Source organism: Cetorhinus maximus, chromosome 24 (genome assembly GCF_964194155.1).
Source record: "Cetorhinus maximus chromosome 24, sCetMax3.hap1.1, whole genome shotgun sequence".
Taxonomy (NCBI): Eukaryota; Metazoa; Chordata; class Chondrichthyes; order Lamniformes; family Cetorhinidae; genus Cetorhinus; species Cetorhinus maximus.
The window spans coordinates 1315964-1336368 of NC_135902.1; the positions used below are offsets into that span (position 1 = coordinate 1315964).

Sequence of the window (20405 nt, forward strand, 5' to 3'; positions counted from 1 at the left end):
TCGTGGAACCCAACCTGAGGTGTAAGTGAGCAGGTTATTGCTGTTTAAGTGCTCCTCGATAGCACTGTTGACGATCCCTTCCATCCATTTGCTGATGAGTAGACTGATGGGGTGGTAATATTGGTCGGGTTGGATTTGTCCTGCCTTTTGAGGATAGGACATACCTGGGCAATTCTCCACATTGTTGGGTAGATACCTGAGTTGTAGCAGTGCTGAAACAGCTTGGCTAAGGAAGCAGGCAGTTCTGGAGCACAAGGCTTCAATACTATTGCTGCAATATTGTCAAAGCCAATATCCTACACAGTATCCAGTGCCTTAGCTATTTCTTCATATCGCTTGAAGTGAATCGAATCACTATCAAAGCTGGATGTCATGCTGGATTGGGTAAGGTCATGGACCCTCTTCCCTGCACCGTCCAATACCTCGTCAACACTCACTCACCAGACCAATGGTGAATAATGGGTTGTTGGGAGAAGCACCAGAGAGTGCCCAGAGTCAAGAAGCCAAAGCCCAGTGAGAGTCAGCAGACAAGAATCTCCAATGAGCTGTTCCCAAAACTCTCCCAAGGAGCAGCAGAAATTCCTGGCCAAGGTTTTCAGGAGAGGAGAGGAGAGAACCGGGGATGGAAAGAAATAGAAATAGTTAAATCTTCCATCAGATTAAAAGCAAACCTTCATACAGAATTATGACTAGACTCTGATCCAAATAACACTCATGATAAATTTATAGCCACGTCAAAATGTTATTAATAAATAATGTTCTGCAGAAAGGGATCCTGTGGCGACTAAAGAAATTATATAAATGATCAAATAGTGAGCAAAGAATAGTCCACAGATTTACCAGTCTATTCGGAGAATATAGGGAGCAGCTGCGGAGAGAGGGGGACAAGGGGATAGCCCCTGCTGATGGGAATCCATTCTGTCATGTCATCATCTGGGAGCTGAGCTGATGTTGACTGGAGCCAGAGATACTGATGAGGAGAATAACCCTCACTGCAACCATGACTAGGCACTGAGATTAAAACATGAAAGTGACAGTTATAAATACTCCAGTTTGGATTGGCACTGGAATTTATACACTACATAACTGGAGAGAAAACAGAAAGAATCATGAAAGAAAATGTACCTGTCCTGGGAGTGTTTGACGGAGACAGTGTAGAGGGAGCTTTACGCTGTATCTAACCCCGTGCTGTACCTGTCCTGGGAGTGTTTGATGGGGACAGTGTAGAGGGAGATTTACTCTGTATCTAACCCTGTGCTGTACCTGTCCTGGGAGAGTTTGATGGGGACGGTGTAGAGGGAGCTTTACTCTGTATCTAACCCCGTGCTGTACCTGCCCTGGGAGTGTTTGATGGGGACAGTGTAGAGGGAGCTTTACTCTGTATCTAACCCCGTGCTGTACCTGCCCTGGGAGTGTTTGATGGGGACAGTGTAGAGGGAGCTTTACTCTGTATCTAACCCCGTGCTGTACCTGTCCTGGGAGTGTTTGATGGGGACAGTGTAGAGGGAGCTTTACTCTGTATCTAACCCCGTGCTGTACCTGTCCTGGGAGTGTTTGATGGGGACAGTGTAGAGGGAGCTTTACTCTGTATCTAACCCCATGCTGTACCTGTCCTGGGAGTGTTTGATGGGACAGTGTCGAGAGAGTTTTACTCTGTATCTAACTCCGTGCTGTACCTGCCCTGGGAGTGTTTGATGGGACAGTGTCGAGAGAGTTTTACTCTGTATCTAACTCCGTGCTGTACCTGCCCTGGGAGTGTTACTTATGTGAGCAAACTGAATTCAACTGTTGACCAACAAATGCATACAGGGCAGCTATAAGTGTACATATAAAGAAAAGCCATGTTTAAACATTGCCTGGTATTCTGTAACTAGAAGCATAAGCTTTGAACGGAGAACTTGACCCAGGGTCTATAAGCTTATCCCTTGGAAACAGCAGGTTGTCCCTATTCCATTAGATCCAGCCTGTGACAGACAAGGCCTGTCCTGAGTGATGTGTGGGGTGCAGTTTAATAAGACTGCAGCAAACGCAGTTCACACAGCCTCAGTCTCGTGGGACTGCATTTTACAGGGCGCTGCAGTCCCACCACCCCCTACCCCCTGCTAAAAAGCCAGGGGGAGTCCAACCACGATTCTAATGGCTGCCCCACAGCAAGTTAACGGTGGGAGCAGCAGCAAGACTCCTGCCCCTATCCAGGGAGGAAGTCTGCCTTAGAGAGCTGCTGGTCAATCCAATTGGCCGGCAGTTCTGCAGTCCCACTAGCACTAGGCGGAGCAGTAACCACTGCTGGGGCTATAGATAGTCCCACCACACAGAGGAGCCAAGGTAACTTTGAGGTCAGGGTGTCAGCGAGGTGGATTGGGCGGGGGGTGGCGGGGTGATGGGTGTGAGGGCAGAGGTCAGGGGGAGGATTAATGGGGGGGGGCTGACCTTTTGTTGCCTTCAATGACCCCAACTGACTCATAAAGGAGGTTCCCCCCACTCCCTCCCAACTTACCTTCCTTCAATAGCACCTTCCAAACCTGTGGCCTCTACCATCTAGAAGGACAAGGGCAGCAAAGAGATGGGAACACCCCACCTGGAAGTTCCCCTCCAAGTCACTCATCATCCTGACTTGGAAATATATCACCGTTCCTTCACTGTCACTGGGTCAAAATCCTGGAACTCCCTCCCTAACAGCACTGTGGGTGTACCTACACCACAGGGACTGCAGCGGTTCAAGAAGGCAGCTCACCACCACCTTCTCAAGGGCAACTAGGGACGGGCAATAAATGCTGGCCCAGCCAGCGACACTCATGTCCTGCAAACAAATATAAAAAAAATCCATCTACTCCTTATCTGCCCATTCTGCTAGCCTATGTCCTGTTGCAGTTGATTGGTATCATCCTGTGTTTGCCACACCTCCAAATTTGGTATGATCAGCAAATTTTGAAATTTTACTCTGTATTCCAATATCCAAGTCAAAAGCAGCTGTCCTAGCACTGACCCTTGGGGAACAGCAGTGTCTATCACCCTCTGTCTAACAAACAACCATTCGCCATGACTTGCTCTTTACTGTCCTTAGGTCAACTTTTTTTAACCAAGCAACACTGACCCTCCGATTGCATAAGCCTCAATTTTGTTAACCGGCCTTTTATGTGGTGCTTTGTCAAAACATTTCTTAAAATGCACATAGAGAGGGTGGGATTTTCTGCCCCCCTCCTGCTGCCAGGATCGTCTGGTCTTGCTGAAAGTCAATGAACCATCGGCTAGGCCACTGAATCTCCTGCAGTGGGTCCCACCACAACAGGCCTGGAAAATCCCAGCCAATATCTATTGCATTCCCATCATCAACCTACGCTGTCACTTAATCTAAAAATTCAATGAGATTAGTCAAACACGATTTACCTTTTACAAACTGTGCTGACTATCCCTAATTAACTCAAAACATTCCAAGTGTCTGTTAATTCTTTCCCCCGATTATTGTTTCTAAAACCTTACCCACCACTGATGTTAAACTGACCAGCCTGTAGTTGCTCGGACTGTCATTACACCTGTCAGGGAAAGCCGATTACTGCCACAAATTACTTATGGGCATATTGAACTTTTTAAGGAAAACATACTCTGAGGCCAGATATTCAAATCCCACAATGATAGCTGGTGGAATTTAAATACAATTAATTAATAAAAATCTGCAATTGAAAATTAGTGTCAGTAATGATGACCATGAAACTATCACTTGAATGTTGTAAAAGCTCATCATGTTCACTAATGCCATCCTTACCTCGTCTGGCCTACAAGTTGACTCCAGACCCACAGCAATGTGGTTGACTCTTAACTGCCCTCTGAAATAGCCAAGCAAGGTGGTATCAAATATCGCTGCAGTGGTATAAGAAAGCGGCTCACCGCCATCTTCTCAAGGGCAATTGGGGATAAGCAACAAATGCTGGTCCAGTCAGCATTGCCCACGCCCCATGAAAGAATTTTAAAAATCCATTTTTTTTTACACTACCTGTATTTGGTTCCACCCAATCCAGATTCAGCTGGGTGGAAACTTCTGGTTAGTGTAAGAAATAGTTTCAACTTGATTGTAGGCAGTTATTGGACATTGAACTTTGTTTTGGAAATTAAATATTGTTCGTGCACTGAGACTTCAGAGTTCCTCTCTGTGGATGCTCATAACTTCCAGATTTGCATCTGTCAAGAAGCAACACTTTAAACTATCACCAGGTGGCAGCAAAACTCAAGTTGTGCGTTCTGTGCTCTTGGGCTGGCAAGAGAATCCCTGCTCCTGGTCACAATCGTTTTGAAAATGCCTGCATGTTAGTTGAGGCCAAGATCTTACTTAGGCATCAACATTCCTGGTTAAATTTCTTCTGATAATTCAGACTTGATTTCCTTTCCCACCTCTATTGTAGCTGGACATCCAATCTGACAAAGGCCCAGTAACCTAGATAGTTGGCCTTTATCTATGACCAATCTCCATCCCCTACCGGGATGGTCTGAGGGCTCTCCGCCTCTTCCTCGAACAGAGGCCCGAGCAATCCCCATCCACCACCACTCTCCTCCGTCTGGCTGAACTTGTTCTCACACTGAACAATTTCTCCTTAAACTCCTCTCACTTCCTCCAAATAAAAGGTGTGGCTATGGGTACCCGCATGGGCCCCAGCTATGCCTGTCTCTTTATGGGGTATGTGGAACATTCCTTGTTCCAGTCCTACTCCGGCCCCCTCCCACAACTCTTTCTCCGGTACATCGATGATTACTTCGGTGCTGCTTCATGCTCTCGTCGGGACCTGGAAAAATTTATTAATTTTGCTTCCAATTTCCACCCCTCCATCATTTTCACATGGTCCATCTCTGACACTTCCCTTCCCTTCCTTGACCTCTCTGTCTCAATTTCTGATGATAGACTGTCCATCAATATTCATTACAAGCCTACCGACTCCCACAGCTACCTCGACTATAGCTCCTCACACCCCACTTGTCGCTTGCCATTTCAACACTCCACCCTCTCTTGCCCACATGTCTGTCCTTGGCTTGCTGCATTGTTCCAGTGAAGCTCAACGCAAACTGGAGGAACAGCACCTCATCTTCCGACTAGGCACTTTACAGCCTTCCGGGCTGAATATTGAGTTCAACAATTTCAGATCATGAACTCTCTCCTCCATCCCCACCCCCTTTCCGATCCCTCTCCTTTTTTTCCCCAATAATTTAAATAGATTTTTCTTTTCCCACCTATTTCCATTATTTTTAAATGTATTTCCATCCATTGTTTTATCTCTACCTTTTAGCCTATTTCGATCCCTTCCCCCCACCCCACCCGCACTAGGGCTATCTGTACCTTGCTTGTCCTGCTTTCTACCCTTAATTAGCACATTCCTTAGATATTATCACCACTGTCAACACCTCTTTGCCCTTTTGTCTATGACATCTTTTGGTTATCTCCACCTATCACTGGCCCCCTATCCAGCTCTACCTGTCCCACCCCCCCACCCCTTAAACCAGCTTATATTTCACCTCTTTTCTATTTTCACTTAGTTCTGTTGAAGAGTCATACGGACTCGAAACGTTAACTGTGTTCCTCTCCACAGATGCTGCCAGACCTGCTGAGTTTTTCCAGGTATTTTTATTTTGGAATTCCAGCATCCGCAGTTTTTTGCTTTTACCTATGGCTGATGGGTTTCTAACACCTTTGTTTATTTGTTATCAAAATGCTTGAGTTGGAAAAGAAGAGAATGTTTGGCTGACAGTCAACTGGGTAATGAAGAGACTGTTTTTAATTGGTGTAGTAAGATATTGCCTTGTGATAATAGCCATGTTGGTGACTAATGGGGGAAGCATTGGAGGACAGAGACCATCCACCTGGCCTTGGTGAGTAGGGAGCTCAGTGGTGACCCAGGGGATAATCCAGAGTATTCCAGAAGCACTGGAGCATTGGAGGAGGATGGGAGGCCAGGCTTTAGTGGTAGAAAGGCCCTAACGATTGTAGCTCATCTTCAATCGATGGGCTCAGCCAAAGATTTGGGGCCTTCCTGCTGGTCCATGAGTGGCAATAAGAGTGGAGCACAGGAAGGAAATGGACTGGGGACTTGGGTCCCCTGTCTCTTCACTGTAATTGCTATGTGTCTGCCACTGAAGTGGTGCCCAGCAGTGGTCCCAGCGGAAACAGAAGCAGGGTATGGTCAGTGGGTGCTGGTAGGTGATGTTACCTGAGGTCTCTTGCCATTCCTCCCAATTTGTAGTGGTCCCTTTAGAACATTTTTATATTAGGGTTGGAATTTTCCAGCCCTCCCACCATAATGGGCTCCCTTGTTGCGGGGCTGGTGAGCCATTGAAATCTCCGTTCACATCGGTGGGACTGGAAGATCCCACTGGTGTGAGGGGCTGGAAAATTCCGGCCTCGGATTGAGGATAGCCACCTTAGTTCATCTATCCAGAATGGCCTTACTATGGAAAGATTAAGTGATGCTAGTTGAGGGATAAATATTAGTCTAGACATTGGAATGATTGGAGGGCAGCAGAAAGAGGGTGCAGCCTGGGTGTAGTTGGATGGCGGGTGTCACAGAGCGGTTCCAGTCGAGCTACAGTGGATGTGTGAAGATGGCACAAGGCAGGCGATTGTGGCATACCATGAAGCAGATCTCCTGGTAGCAGGAGCCATAAGACATGGCAAAGCATTGGAATGAACTAAGCTTTTCCTCTTTGTAATAGTGCCATGGTATCTTTTACATTCACCTGAGGGCAAACAGGATTCAGTTTAATTCTCATCTGAATGACAGATTCATAAAAACATATTAAAACAGTGCTAAATCTACTTATTACTCGTTTGAATCTGAAGCTCTTTGTGCTGCTCTGCCATTCTGTGGACAGTCTTGTATAGCTCGACTGGATCACCAGTGCTAGCACCTGAAGGGATGGGTTCACCTGCTGCATAATGTCAGCGTTCCCATGTGACCTCAATGCTAATCCATTCAATTTTCCAAAGAAGAGCTTCAGTAAGTATGCAGGGCAGAGTGGCAGTGGTAAAATCATTGGGAGGGAAGGCGATTGACCTCTGCAGAGGCGTTTAAAGTAGTGCATGGAACAGCCAAAAAGAGCAACAATAACTGAGGAAGGAGCTGCATGGACAATGAGAGAAGGTCTCCCAGGTTTTCTGTTATATCTTTGGATTTGTTAGCATGGAAAGTAGAGCCAGGCTGCATGTTGTTGAGTTAGCTGTTATATTTAAATAAAAGTATCTGTTGTATTTGAGCCTAAGTTTTGCTCTAATTGAGTATATGTTCAGTCTGACTTTTGAAGATTTGCGTGGTGGTATGATAGAACCCTTATTCTGCTACTGGATTGTATGTTAAAGTCTCTATGCCTTGATATTGTTTACTGAGATAGATGACAAAGGGGCACACTCTAGATTGTAAGGGACAGGAGGCCCACAAATAGGAGGAGCAGGTAACTAATGAACCCAATAAAATATCTAATGCACAAACACAAAATATTGCAAAATAAGGAATGATCATTTGAATGAGGTGCTTGGGATGTGGTGGTTAGCAGTGTCTTTGGGTATTAGCAAGTGTCAGTGGCCTCACAAGAGAGAAAATTGGGGTCAAAAGTGCCTTTTAAAAAAATTTAATATAATTTCCACAAAAAAATGAAATCTAACATAATAACAAGGGCAACTCCATGCTACAGCTACATTCACACTCAAACACATTTATCCAGAGGCTCAGTGTCCTGTCCCTTCAGCTCCTCAAAGAGATAAGAAACGTCATTCATCATGGATTCTATCAGTCCATAGACCTGTCGGGGGAGAAGCAGAGGTTGCATGAACATTGAGCGACATTCATCTCAGTGAGAAGCTGAGTTATCAGCCAGCAGTGAGTGGTGGGTCAACTTGGGCAGTGAGTTGTAGCAGCTAGGTCCCACAGACAGGAGAACATCAATGCCTAGTTAATCCATTTTGTCAAATATGATTTCCCTTTTATAAATTTGTGTTGACTCTGTCCAATCATATCATTTTCTAAGTGCCCTTTTATTGTGTCTCTAACAACAGATCCAAGCATTCTCCCTACCACTAATGCCTTGCTGAGATCACACCAGAGTATTGTGAACAGTTTTGGTCTCCTTACCTGAAGGAGGACATACTTGCCTTATAGAGGGAATACAATTAAAGTTCATTAGACATTTCCTGGGATGGGGAGATTGTCCTAGGAGGGGAAATTGAGTAGACGAGGCCTGTATTACCTGAAGTTTTGACAAATGAGAGGTGATCTCATTGAAACATAGAATTATTAAGGGATTTGATAGGGTAGATGCTAGGAGGCTCTTTCCCCTGGCTGGGGAGTTACAGTCTTAGAATAGGAGGTCAGCCATTTAGGACTGAGATGAGGAGAAACTTCCATATTCAAAAGGTTATGAACCTATGGAATTCTATACTGCTACCTGAGGTGGTGTAGAGGATATCACAGCACTTTTAGAAGAACTATATTTAAAACATCACTAAAAACAGGTTAGCTGGCTATTTTTGTCTTCCTATCTTTTGGGCCTTGTTGTTCCAACAACAACTTTTATTTATAAAGCAACTTAATCTATTAAATATTTCACGGAGCTCCACAGGACCATTATCAAACAAAGTTTGGTACTGAGCCAGATAATCAGCCGTTAAGACAGATGAATAAAAGCTTGGTCAAAGAAGTGGGTTTTAAGAAGTACCTGAAGAAGGAAAGAGATGTAGAGAGGTGGAGATGTTTAGGGCAGAAATTCCAGAGCTTAGGGCCCTTGAGCATAGTCACCAATGGTGGAATGACTTAAATTGGGGATGCTAAGGAGGCCAGAATTAGAGAAGCACTGATATCTCAGAGAGTTGTGGGGTTCGAGAAGATTACAGAGATGGGGAGAAGTGAGACCATGGAGGGATTTAAAAACAAGGATGAGAATTTTTAAATTGAGGCATTGCTTAACCAGGAACCAATGTAAGTCAATGAGCACAGGGGTGATGGGTGAACAAGTCTTGGTGTGAATGAGGACATGAGCAGTAGAGTTTTGGATGACCTCAAATTTATGGAGTGTACAAAATAGGAGACTAGCTGGGAGGCATTGGAATAGTCAAGTTTAGAGGTTACAGAAGTATGGATGAGGGTTGTGCTGTCAAGGATGCTAACTACAGTGTACTCAGTACAAGCAGAGCCAACACCTGTGCAGGTAGGAATAAATAACTCAACTTTCACACGTTAGGTAATCTAGCTTTCCCATTGGCAGAAGGTCTGATGTCTGAAGCATGGAATTATTTACTGGATTAATATCATTAGAAAGCACCCAACATGAAAAAACACATTAGGAGTTCAGAAGGAGATACTTCCTTATCTCAGCTGCTGAATTTCCAACCTCTGATACCTGTGCTCCTGATAAAATGAGGCTTTAGAAACCATTCCAGGCTTTAAATCCCCCTTTTCCCTAATCCACAGCTCTCATCCTACCACAGCCATTGGACCTCATTCCATTCAGCTCTCATATCCTTCCCCATCTCTGAACGTACTCCCTCTGGCTCCCTTCATACTCCCTACTCCTCACTTTCCTCAGTCCTTCCACTCTTATTCGCAATCTCAACAGACCCTGAACATCAGACCACTCCCCCCATCAGACAGCTCCACAATCCCTCAGATGGCATCACCACCCCTCAGACAGTTTCCCCAACCCTCAGACAGTTTCTCTGTCCCTCAGACAGTTTCTTCCTCCCTCAGACACTTTCTCCGTCCCTCAGACAGTTTCTCTGTCCCTCAGACAGTTTCTCCGTCCTTCAGACAGTTTCTCTGTCCCTCAGACAGTTTCCCCGTCCCTCAGACAGTTTCTCTGTCCCTCAGACTGTTCCCCGTCCCTCAGACAGTTTCCCCGTCCCTCAGACAGTTTCCCCGTCCCTCAGACAGTTTCTCTGTCCCTCAGACAGTTTCCCCGTCCCTCAGACAGTTTCCCCGTCCCTTAGACAGTTTCTCCGTCCCTCAGACAGTTTCTCTGTCCCTCAGACAGTTTCTCCGTCCCTCAGACAGTTTCTCTGTCCCTTACACAGTTTCTCTGACCCTCAGACAGTTTCTTTGTCCCTCAGACAGTTTCTCTGTCCCTTAGACAGTTTCCCCGTCCCTTAGACAGTTTCTCTGTCCCTCAGACAATTTCTCCGTCCCTCAGACAGTTTCTCTGTCTCTCAGACAGTTTCTCCGTCCCTCAGACAGTTTCTTTGTCCCTCAGACAGTTTCTCTGTCCCTTAGACAGTTTCCCCATCCCTTAGACAGTTTCTCTGTCCCTCAGACAATTTCTCCGTCCCTCAGACAGTTTCTCTGTCCCTCAGACAGTTTCTCCGTCCCTCAGACAGTTTCTCTGTCCCTCAGTCAGTTTCTCTGTCCCTCAGACAGTTTCTCCGTCCCTCAGACAGTTTCTCCGTCCCTCAGACAGTTTCTCCGTCCCTCAGACAGTTTCTCTGTCCCTTAGACAGTTTCTCTAACCTTTAGACAGTTTCTCCGTCCCTCAGACAGTTTCTCCGTCCCTCAGACAGTTTCTCCGTCCCTCAGACAGTTTCTCCATCCCTCAGACAGTTTCTCCGTCCCTCAGATAGCTCCACCGTCCCTCAGACAGATCCACCGTCCCTCAGACAGATCCATCGTCCCTCAGACAGTTTCTCCGTCCCTCAGATAGCTCCATCGTCCCTCAGACAGTTTCCTCAACCCTCAGACAATTTCTCCATCCCTCAGGCAGTTTCCCAGTTCCTCAGACAGATCCATCGTCTCTCAGACAGTTTCTCCGTCCCTCAGACAGTTTCTCCGTCCCTCAGACAGTTTCTCCGTCCCTCAGACAGTTTATCTGTCCCTTAGACAGTTTCTCTAACCTTTAGACAATTTCTCCGTCCCTTAGACAGTTTCTCCGTCCCTCAGACAGTTTCTCTGTCCCTTAGACAGTTTCTCTAACCTTTAGACAATTTCTCTGTCCCTTAGACAGTTTCTCCGTCCCTCAGACAATTTCTCCGTCCCTTAGACAGTTTCTCCGTCCCTCAGACAGTTTCCCCGTCCCTAAGACAGTTTCATCGTCCCTCAGATAGCTGCACTGTCCCTCAGACAGATCCAGCATCCCTAAGACAGTTTCCTCAACCCTCAGACAGCTTTCCCGTCCCTCAGATAGCTCCACTGTCCCTCAGACAGATACATTGTCCCTCAGACAGTTTCCCCATCCCTCAGACCGTTTCTCTTTCCCTCAGACAGATCCATCGTCCCTCAGACAGTTTCCCCGTCCCTCAGACCGTTTCTCCTTCCCTCAGGCAGATCCATCGTTACTCAGACAGTTTCCTCAACCCTCAGGCAGTTTCCGGGTCCCTCAGACAGGTCCATCGTCCCTCAGACAGCTCCACCGTCCCTCAGACAGATCCATCGTCCCTCAGACAGTTTCTCCGTCCCTCAGATAGCTCCATCGTCCCTCAGACAGTTTCCTCAACCCTCAGACAATTTCTCCATCCCTCAGGCAGTTTCCCAGTTCCTCAGACAGATCCATTGTCCCTCAGACAGTTTCCCCGTTCCTCAGACAGTTTCCTTAACCCTCAGACGGTTTCTCCGTCCCTCAGACGGTTTCCCCGTCCCTCAGACGGTTTCCCCGTCCCTCAGACGGTTTCCCCGTCCCTCAGACGGTTTCTCCGTCCCTCAGGCAGTTTCTTTGTCCCTCAGACAGTTTCTCGGCCTCTCAGACATTTTCCCCATCCCTCAGGCAGTATCTCTGTCCCTCAGATACCTCCACTGTCCCTCAGACAGATCCATCGTCCATCAGTTTCCTCAACCCTCAGACAGTTTCCCCGTCCCTCAGGCCGTTTCCCTGTTCCTCAGACAGATCCATCATCCCTCAGACAGTTTCCCCGTCCCTCAGACAGATTCATCATCCCTCAGACAGTTTCCCTGTCCCTCAGACAGATCCACTGTCCCTCAGACAAATCCATTGTCCCTCAGACAAATCCATTGTCCCTCAGGCAGTTTCCTCAACCCTCAGAAAGTTTCGCCATCCCTCAGACAGATCCATCATCCCTCTGACAGATCCATCGTCCCTCAGACAGATCCATCGTCCCTCAGACAGATCCATCGTCCCTCAGACAGATCCATCGTCCCTCAGACAGATCCATCGTCCCTCAGACAGTTTCCCCGTTCCTCAGAAAGTTTCTTGATCACTCAGATAGATCCATCCTTACTCAGACAGTTTCTCCGTCCCTCACACAGTTTCCCCGTCCCTCAGACAGATCCATCGTCCCTCAGAGAGCTTCCCCGTCCCTCAGATAGCTTCTCCGTCCCTCAGATAGCTTCCTCCCTCAGATAGCTGTACTGTCCCATTCCTTGGTAAGTTTCTTGGTCCCATGGTTAGCTCTCCCCTTCCTCAGACAGTTCTGCCATCCCTTGTAAAATGCCCTAATTCTTTGAGAAAATTCCCCTCCCTTTGTCAGTACCACCCTCCCTCCCTCGGTCATCCCTCCCTCCCTCAGTAGTCATTCACTCCTCTATCACTATCTATCGAACAACTGGCTTCCTATTAATGTTGAGCACTGAGTAACAGAATATATTTTATTTTCTGATGCTGGAACTATAAAGGGATTGAGAGTCTGCACACACCAAGATGCTGGAACTATAAAGGAATTGAGAGTCTGCACACACCAAGCAGCCATTAGGCAGTTGCAATTCAGACCAGGTGAGCAAGAGCAAACCCAAACCTAGCTCGCTTCACAGTCGCTTCTGCAATCAGCCTGTGCTGCCTGTATTTAAATGACCTGTGTCCCCATGGTTTTACGCTGGGTAAGTAATGCTACTCCTACCCAGAATATATTACTAACAAACTGTAAAGAGCTGCAGCTTCAATAAGGTGAAGATACACAACCAGACAGCCCCAAAAGTGGAAGCTGTTTTCTAATTTTGTGTCCTCTTTATTTCTTGGAAGGTGTTGATGACATGTATTAGTAGTGCCTTGGTACTTTGTCCATGTATGAGCCCAGTTGAGTGAGTATTCTGGGTAGGTGGTCAGTGCTCTTGGAATTGCAGCAGCAGCTGGCACTAATGTTGCCTCTAAACTGTGCGGCTATGCAGCAACCCAGAATTCCCACACAGACCCAGCACAATTTGGCCTTTTACATTATTGTGCATGTGCGGCTGCACAAAAGAATTTAAAGGACCCACACACTTAAATGAATAGGTCTTGTACAACAACAACAAAAAAGAGGGAACATTGGTCAACACCTGAAGGAGAAGGGGAAACTCAAAACCAGAAGCACCGATCTTCACAGTCAGAGTGCACCATCAACATATCTGTATGGTTCTGAAACAATTTATGGTTCTAAGTGAACACAAACCATTTTCTGCCCTCTAGATCTGTAGATGCTGCCTTCTGTTCAAGTACAGCTCTGCAGGCACCTGAAGCCTGTTTGAAACCAACCTCTGGTCCCTTGGTCCAGTTTGAGCCCAGACAGTGAGTGTCCGCAGACTTTTTGACTGACCATGACGTGGCCATCACAGCTGCGCCTGAGCCTGTCCTTACACAAAGTTCGTACGCCCAAACCTCCTGACAGAATTTCAATGGACATCGACCAAGAGTGGGACTCCTTGCCTGATTGTTTTCCCTTTTTTGCCTTGGAAGCACGAAAACCATTCAATCACTCTTAGTACACTAGAATCACTGAACTAGCTCAGCACTGACTGGAAGTCCAATCTGTAAGGTCCTGGCCAGCCTCACACCAGACCAAAGGATCAAATAAAAGTGTAATTCTGCTCCCAACAGCAAGAAAGATGGATTGTTGCTTAAATTTCTGCTTTAAAACACAAAACTTCCTTTTCTTACCTTTCCTCTGCTACCACCACACAAGTAACAGTGTTTTAAAGAAATGTTTCCTCTCCTTTGCTGTGTTAGTTATCATATAACAGTGAAATTGATAACTCCATGAGACTCTTACCTCTGTGTATAATTTCTCTCTGTACATCTGCTGTACGCTGGGGTCTTCCTGATTCTGATCTGGTTCAGGGCTTTCCCTGGATGTCGGTGCCTGCTTGCTGGCCCTGGATGATGAGGGACTGACAATTTTTTTATCATCCTTACCCTTTACCTTTTTGGCAGACAGGCGTTTCTACAAGAAAAACAGCAACAATAATAGTAATGCTTCTGTACAGAGAATTAAGGCTCTCCATTCATCACCCAACAACAAGCACACTCTTGTCACAGACGATACTAAAATAAGAGGCACAGTAAATAACACTGAGGACCAAAGGAAGCTGCAGACGGATAAGATGGTAGAACAGGGAAAAAGGTAGAAGGTAGAATTCAAGTGAATGTGAGATGGGGCATCTCATTTTTTAATGGTGGAAACTGGAGTGATATAGCAAAGTAGAAAGATTTGGGGCTTTAGGTTCACCAGACATTGAAAGGAGCAATGTGGATCAAGTGGATAAAGCCATAAAAAAACTAACAGAATCCTAGGTTTTACAGCAATAGCTATAGCATACAAAAATCAAGATATAATGGTGAACTTATATAAAAATTGGAGTACCGTGTATGGTTTGGACTTTAAACTATAGGAAGAATATTGCAGCATAGAGAGGGTACAGATTCACTAAGATGTTGTCTGGTATAAGGAAATATAAATAAAAATGAACAAACACTTGTAAAAATTGGGTCTGTTAATGCTTACAAATTACTGAACAATTTGCTAGAAGTGTTTAAAATGATTAAGGATAGGACAGAGTAGATAGAAACAGATTGGCTGGAATTTTACACTGTACCAAGGCCCCCACCCCCCTGGCGTAAATGTCAGGGGAGGGGTAGGGGGTGAGTCTGGCCCTGTTCTGCTGACCTGCAGTCGTTGAGCAGCTGGAGGAAATTCCATCTCTGAAAGCTGCTGATCAATCAGATGGGGGCAAGTAGGTAGGTGCTGGGAATGGCGCCATGGCACTGCGGCCAATTTTATATCTCTCTCCGCAACCCCCCCCTCTCCGGGTGTAAAATTCAGCCCATTGTGGTTTGGGGATCTTGAACAAAGGGGATATAGATACAAGACTGAATGTGAAGATTTAAAATAGACATCAGGAGAAGCTTCTTTCCGCAGAGAATTTTCAGACTGTGAAACTCATGGTCAGAGTTAGTGTCAACATTTAAGAATTAGCTAGGTAAGTGTTGAAGGGATAAAGAAAGAGGTCAGATATATGGAATGATGATGCTGCTCCAGGGAAGGATAAAACCCACACGGACTGGTCAGATCGAATGCTCTGATTCCTTGTTGCATTTTCTATGTAGTGCTTTGTAACCATGAATCAAATGTCTATTTATGGTTGGTTTAAGTGGCACACTGTAATTGACTTTGTTCTGTCATCTTGAAACCTAATTTATACCTATGGGATAAATGTCTCATCTGCTGGTTACAATGGTCCCATGTGGCAAGGGTTTGGACAATTACAATTCAGTTCTTAGAAGGCATGGACATATAAAAATACCCTTGCTTTGGCAAAGTGTCTCAGAGTTGGGACAATGGATAACCAGGAAAGCTATTCTGAGGATGGGAATGAGGCACAGTACTGGGATGGAACAGACTGAGTTTTGCTCTACATCTATTACAAGTGTCCTGGGATTGCCTGATATTAAAGGTAAAGTGCAACGTTTTATTGGTCAGACGTCTTTAATGATAGGATGACTTGCATTTTTATGGTGCCTTTCATAACCTCAGGATGTTGCAGAGCACCTTATAGCCAATGAAGGCTCTTGAAGGGAGTTTAGTTCCTGTTCTAATGTAGGAAGCGTGACAACCAATTTGCACAGGGCAAGACCCCACAAACGACAATGACCAGATAATCTGGGATTTTTTTTTAGGTGTTGGATGAGAGAGAAATACTGACCCGGACATTGGTGGCAATTCCCCTGGTGGCAATTCCCCTGCTCTTCTTCAAAATTGTGTCATGGGATCTTTTACATCCACCTTAGAAAGCAGGCAGTGTCTAGGTTTAATGATTCATTTGGAAGACAACACTTCCAACAATGTAGCATTTCTTCAGTACTGCATTGATATGTCAGCCTACATTTTGATTCAGAAGTGTGAGTGGTACCAACTGAGCCATGCCTGAGGCCTTGGACTGAGTATATGACATTTCTCATGGCTTCCCACTAATCTGAATGCATAATTTGGTCAAGGCCAAGAATGTGGGATACCATCAAGGATGAAAAGAGTGAAGGGGAAGATGAGTCAAATCAGAAATGGCATCAAGCTTAGGATTCAGGAACTTGTTGACTGTAGAAAGCAGAGAAAACTGCAGAAAGTGAGAAATTCCATAGTTTTGAGGGTTTATATGAAAAAAGTTGAATTAGGAGATGTATGATATGCCTTGATTCCAACACAATATAAAGGAGGAAGCGTGTATCAAGCAGGTTACCTGGATCTTAAAACAGATTAGATTGGGTACAGACTACTCGTAACACTGTCTACCACATTTATGGTCCTAAAATCAATGTCAAATTAACAGGATACCAAAGAAAAAAGCAAAGCTAACAACTTAACAGGGTAGGAAGAGAGAATTCTAACAAGCATCAATTATACCTCCTTCTCATCCTCTTTTGCAGCGGATTTGACTCCTTTCTTTCCTCTTCTGTCCTTTTTACCTTGTTTTTTTGATTCTGATTGGCGAAGGTGCCGGGGCAGCCGAAATTTATAGGAAGGAATTTTAATGGGCAGGAAAGAAACAGAGAAACATTTTAAGTGAGTGGCATTGAGTGACCGTATGTCCAGAGGCTTTGACCTGGACATTCCAGGTTTCAGGAATGTCTGCTTGGTAAATCCATGTTTTTAAACAAGACTGTGTGTCAATGCAGGACACAGCCATTTTTAATGCTGCACCCTTGGCATGACAGGCACATGTAACCCCAAAAATAGCAGCATCACTTTAAATATATATTGGAGATTGCACTTAATATAAACTTTGAATTTTAGAACTCTTTAACTTCACTAAGTCCCACTGAACATCATTGCCATATTCCTTTTCCTACTCTGTTTGGTTCCTCATCTATTAAATGTAAATTCCCCCATTGCTTCATCCTACCATGTCTCTGCAACCTCCTCTGGCAATGTATCCCCTCCGCACCATTCTGTCCTGACTGATTCAGTCCATCTCCTTCACCCTGCCATTGGTAGTAAAGCCTTCAGTCACTTCAGCCCCACTCTTTTAAACTCATCACCTTTAAAAATCTTCTCCAAACCCATCCTTTTGATCAAGTTCAGTAGTTCCTCCAAACACTCCTCCCTTGGCTCAGTATCTGTTCCTTTATTCCTTTCATCTTTTCGTTTTTTTCACATACCCTCCACCCACCCCAAGCCACTGAAAAACACTGTGGGATATTTTCTATGTTAAAGGTGCTAGCGAGCAGTGCTCAGTGACTCCAGTGGCTAAATGGGTACTGGGCTATGCAGACCAGGGATGATTCAGGTTTGATTTACACTCTGTGCAGAGTAATTGGTCACAGGAGGGAAGGCACTGAGGGTGCTACAGCTGGTCTCTATGGTCCTGGCCTGGAAGAGAAAAACTATGCCAAGATTCCTATTCCTGATTGGAATCCAGTAACTTTTGTTGGGAATTTGTACAAAGAGTGAAGACAGGATTTGGCTCAGTTGTAATTACCTTCCATCCACAATCAAATATTATGCTGATTCATAGAATCTGGAGTCTCAGTTCATGAGTGACCATGTGATTGAGATACTGGAGAGTGTCTAATGCCCAAAAACACAAACTTCAAACACTTTAAGGAAGAGGGGAGCACGCAAGCTTGGATATGTACATTTTAGATCTTTACCAAACATTATACTTGATGTAGTGGCTTTCCACAGATAAGGACTCACCCTAATGTTGCCACCTTTAGCTCTTCATTTCCTTAAGGCATTGATTTGTATTAAACGCAGTTTGATATGTGGCAGCAACTGGATAGCTGCCAAAGAGTCAGTGGGTGGGTGCTAGTAACTGGATGGGTGGCAGCTGTTGGATTGGTGCCAGCAAGTTTTGGATTGTGGAAGTCCTCACTTAACCCACGTGGACATGGGATTTCCATTAGGAGTCAACGTGTGATGATTAGAGGCAGAAACCCTGACTGATTTTTCCCGACCATAACTTTAATGCTGCCTCAGCTGAGATCAGCTAATTCAGTGCAGGATGGGGATGGAACCCAAGATCTTGTGGCTTTTGTTGCTGGAATGGCCAGTGTCTGTACACATGTGCCTATGGGAAGTGCACAGAAAGGGCACTTACACCACACTCAGCTGTCAGTTTACAATCCCCTTGCAGTTCTGATGGCTTAAATAAGTGTCTCCGGCTATTAAATGCCATTGTAATACTTTATGAAGACTGATATTAAAACAAATTGTAAAACCCCACAGATAATTTTACTCACTCCCGCTTGAGTAACCAATTTTCAACTGGATATTTTAGTTTAGTGGCTGCTTTATGGGGAGGCGATGGTGTAGCGGTAATGTCACTGCACTAGTAATCCAAAAACCCAGGTAATGCTCTGGGGACCTGGGTTCAAATCCCACCATAGCAGATGGTGGAATTTGAATTCAATAAAAATCTGGAATTAAAAGTCTAATGATGACCATGAAACCATTGTTGATTGCTTTAAAAACCAATCTGGTTCACTAATGCCCTTTAGGGAAGGAAATCTGCCGTCCTTACCTAGTCTGGCCTACACGTGACTCCAGACTCACACCGATGTGGTTGACTCTTAAATGCCCCCTGAAAATGGGCAATAAATGCTGGCCCAGCCACTGATGCCCACATCCAATTTTTTAAAAGTGCTGTATTTACAGAAGGTTTTGGTCTGGACAAGAGGTAACTAAGCAAAAACACCAAACTGTTAGGCAGCACTCCCTCAGTGCTGCACTGAGGTGTCAGCTTAGAGTGAACCCTGGGTTAAGGTAGCATAGTAGTTTAGTTACTGTACTAATAATCTTAGAGACCTGGATTAATGATCTGTAGAGTTCAACCATGAGTTCAAATCTTATTGCAGCAGGTGGGCAATTTAAATTCAATTAATTAAATAAACCTGGAATTAAAAAAGCGAGCATCTGTAATGGTGATCATGCAGGGATCATGTTGGGATTGTTGTAAGAACTTACCTAGTTTGCTAATGTCCTTTAGGGAAGGAAAGCTGTTGTTCACACCCAGTCTAGTTTATACATGATTCCAGGTGCACAGCAATGTTGCTGACCCTTAACTGCCCTCTGAAATGAACTAGCCATTCAGTTGTTTCTCAAGGGGAAGTAGGAATGCGCAATAAACCCTGGCCCTGCCAGTGATGCCCTCATTTGTGAGTGAATTTTTAAAAATCCTACAACCTTCGGACTCAGAGATAAGGGCCATGATGATATTTGTCAAGAAAAAGGAAAGAAATATCATTCTTTGGTGTTGTCGACCCTAATTCCAGAATAACCAAAGAGTCCAGTTTTGCTGATTTTATAGAAGTTTGTTTTTTTGTGGTTGCGTTAAAAAAGATGTCTAAAGCAGGCAACTGTTAATCATGGATCCGAAACATTCAACAAGCTTATGGTGATCTCTTGAAAATGCTTCTTTGTGGGTTAAAGACATTGAAGCAACGTGATAAAATGAAATTCTCTAATCCAATCTGTTCATCAAGTTGATGGTTATACTGTTCATTTTGGAGGTAAAGCTGCGACTCGATGGCTCATTTCTGCATTTATATAGAATTACACAACACTCTTAACTCTCAGGGAAAAAAATTCTTTGGTGAGCGCTCCCTCCTGGAGCTACCATTTATTTGCCACTGTTTGCCACAACAGTGCGGTTGGCACAGTTTCCATATTGTTATGGACAGGAGGGGGATTAATTTAAACAACATTAATTTCTCCTCTTACCACCCGTCTGTAAACAGAAAGGTGTTTGATCTGTTTCCCTCTTTATAAGCAGTGGCATATTTCCCAAACCTTTGGTTTTGTGTGATCCAATTTTCTATTAATAGCCCCACAGCAAACTCGAGTTAGGATGAACTAAAAAAAAACCGCGAAAGGAAGGTCGCAACGTTGCCTCCACACTCAGACAGTAAAGAGAGGGATAAAGAAAAGAGTGTTTTACAGTGCACAGACCACAGAGAAACTAGATATAGGTTCATGTGAGTTCCAGAGTCCAGAATCAAAGCCCAATGAGGTACTCCTTCACAGAGTTTGGTGGGCTGAAAACCAACGTCGTAGAAATAATTTTTTCAGTGGTGTTGAATTCACACGATGAGGTTGGCATGCAGGGATGAATCAATCTTGTAGGCAATGGTACAGAATTCCCAGCAGGAACAGTGTAGATGGGCCTAGGTTTTCAACCTGCGCAGAGCTCGGTCTTTCTGTGAAGCTGCTAGTCAGATGGTGAACAGCAAACTGAGCTATGCAGTTCAGCAAG

At 44.9% G+C, this 20405-nt stretch overlaps 1 protein-coding gene across 2 annotated transcripts in view; it reads right to left on the bottom strand.

The window, feature by feature from the left end:
• Positions 1-7590: 7590 nt before the first annotated feature.
• mycbpap (mycbp associated protein) overlaps positions 7591-20405 on the bottom strand; it is a 99856-nt gene continuing 87041 nt past the window's right edge. Inside the window, exons 17-19 of one of the 2 annotated variants that reach the window (XM_078570594.1) lie at positions 16556-16632; positions 13931-14101; positions 7591-7776 (exon numbers count right to left, since the gene is read on the bottom strand). In XM_078570594.1, coding sequence (XP_078426720.1) covers positions 7681-7776; positions 13931-14101; positions 16556-16632 — 344 coding nt within the window. In that variant the 3' untranslated portion in view covers positions 7591-7680. The remainder of the gene's footprint in view (positions 7777-13930; positions 14102-16555; positions 16633-20405) is intronic. The other variant, XR_013580556.1, reaches the window with a different exon arrangement.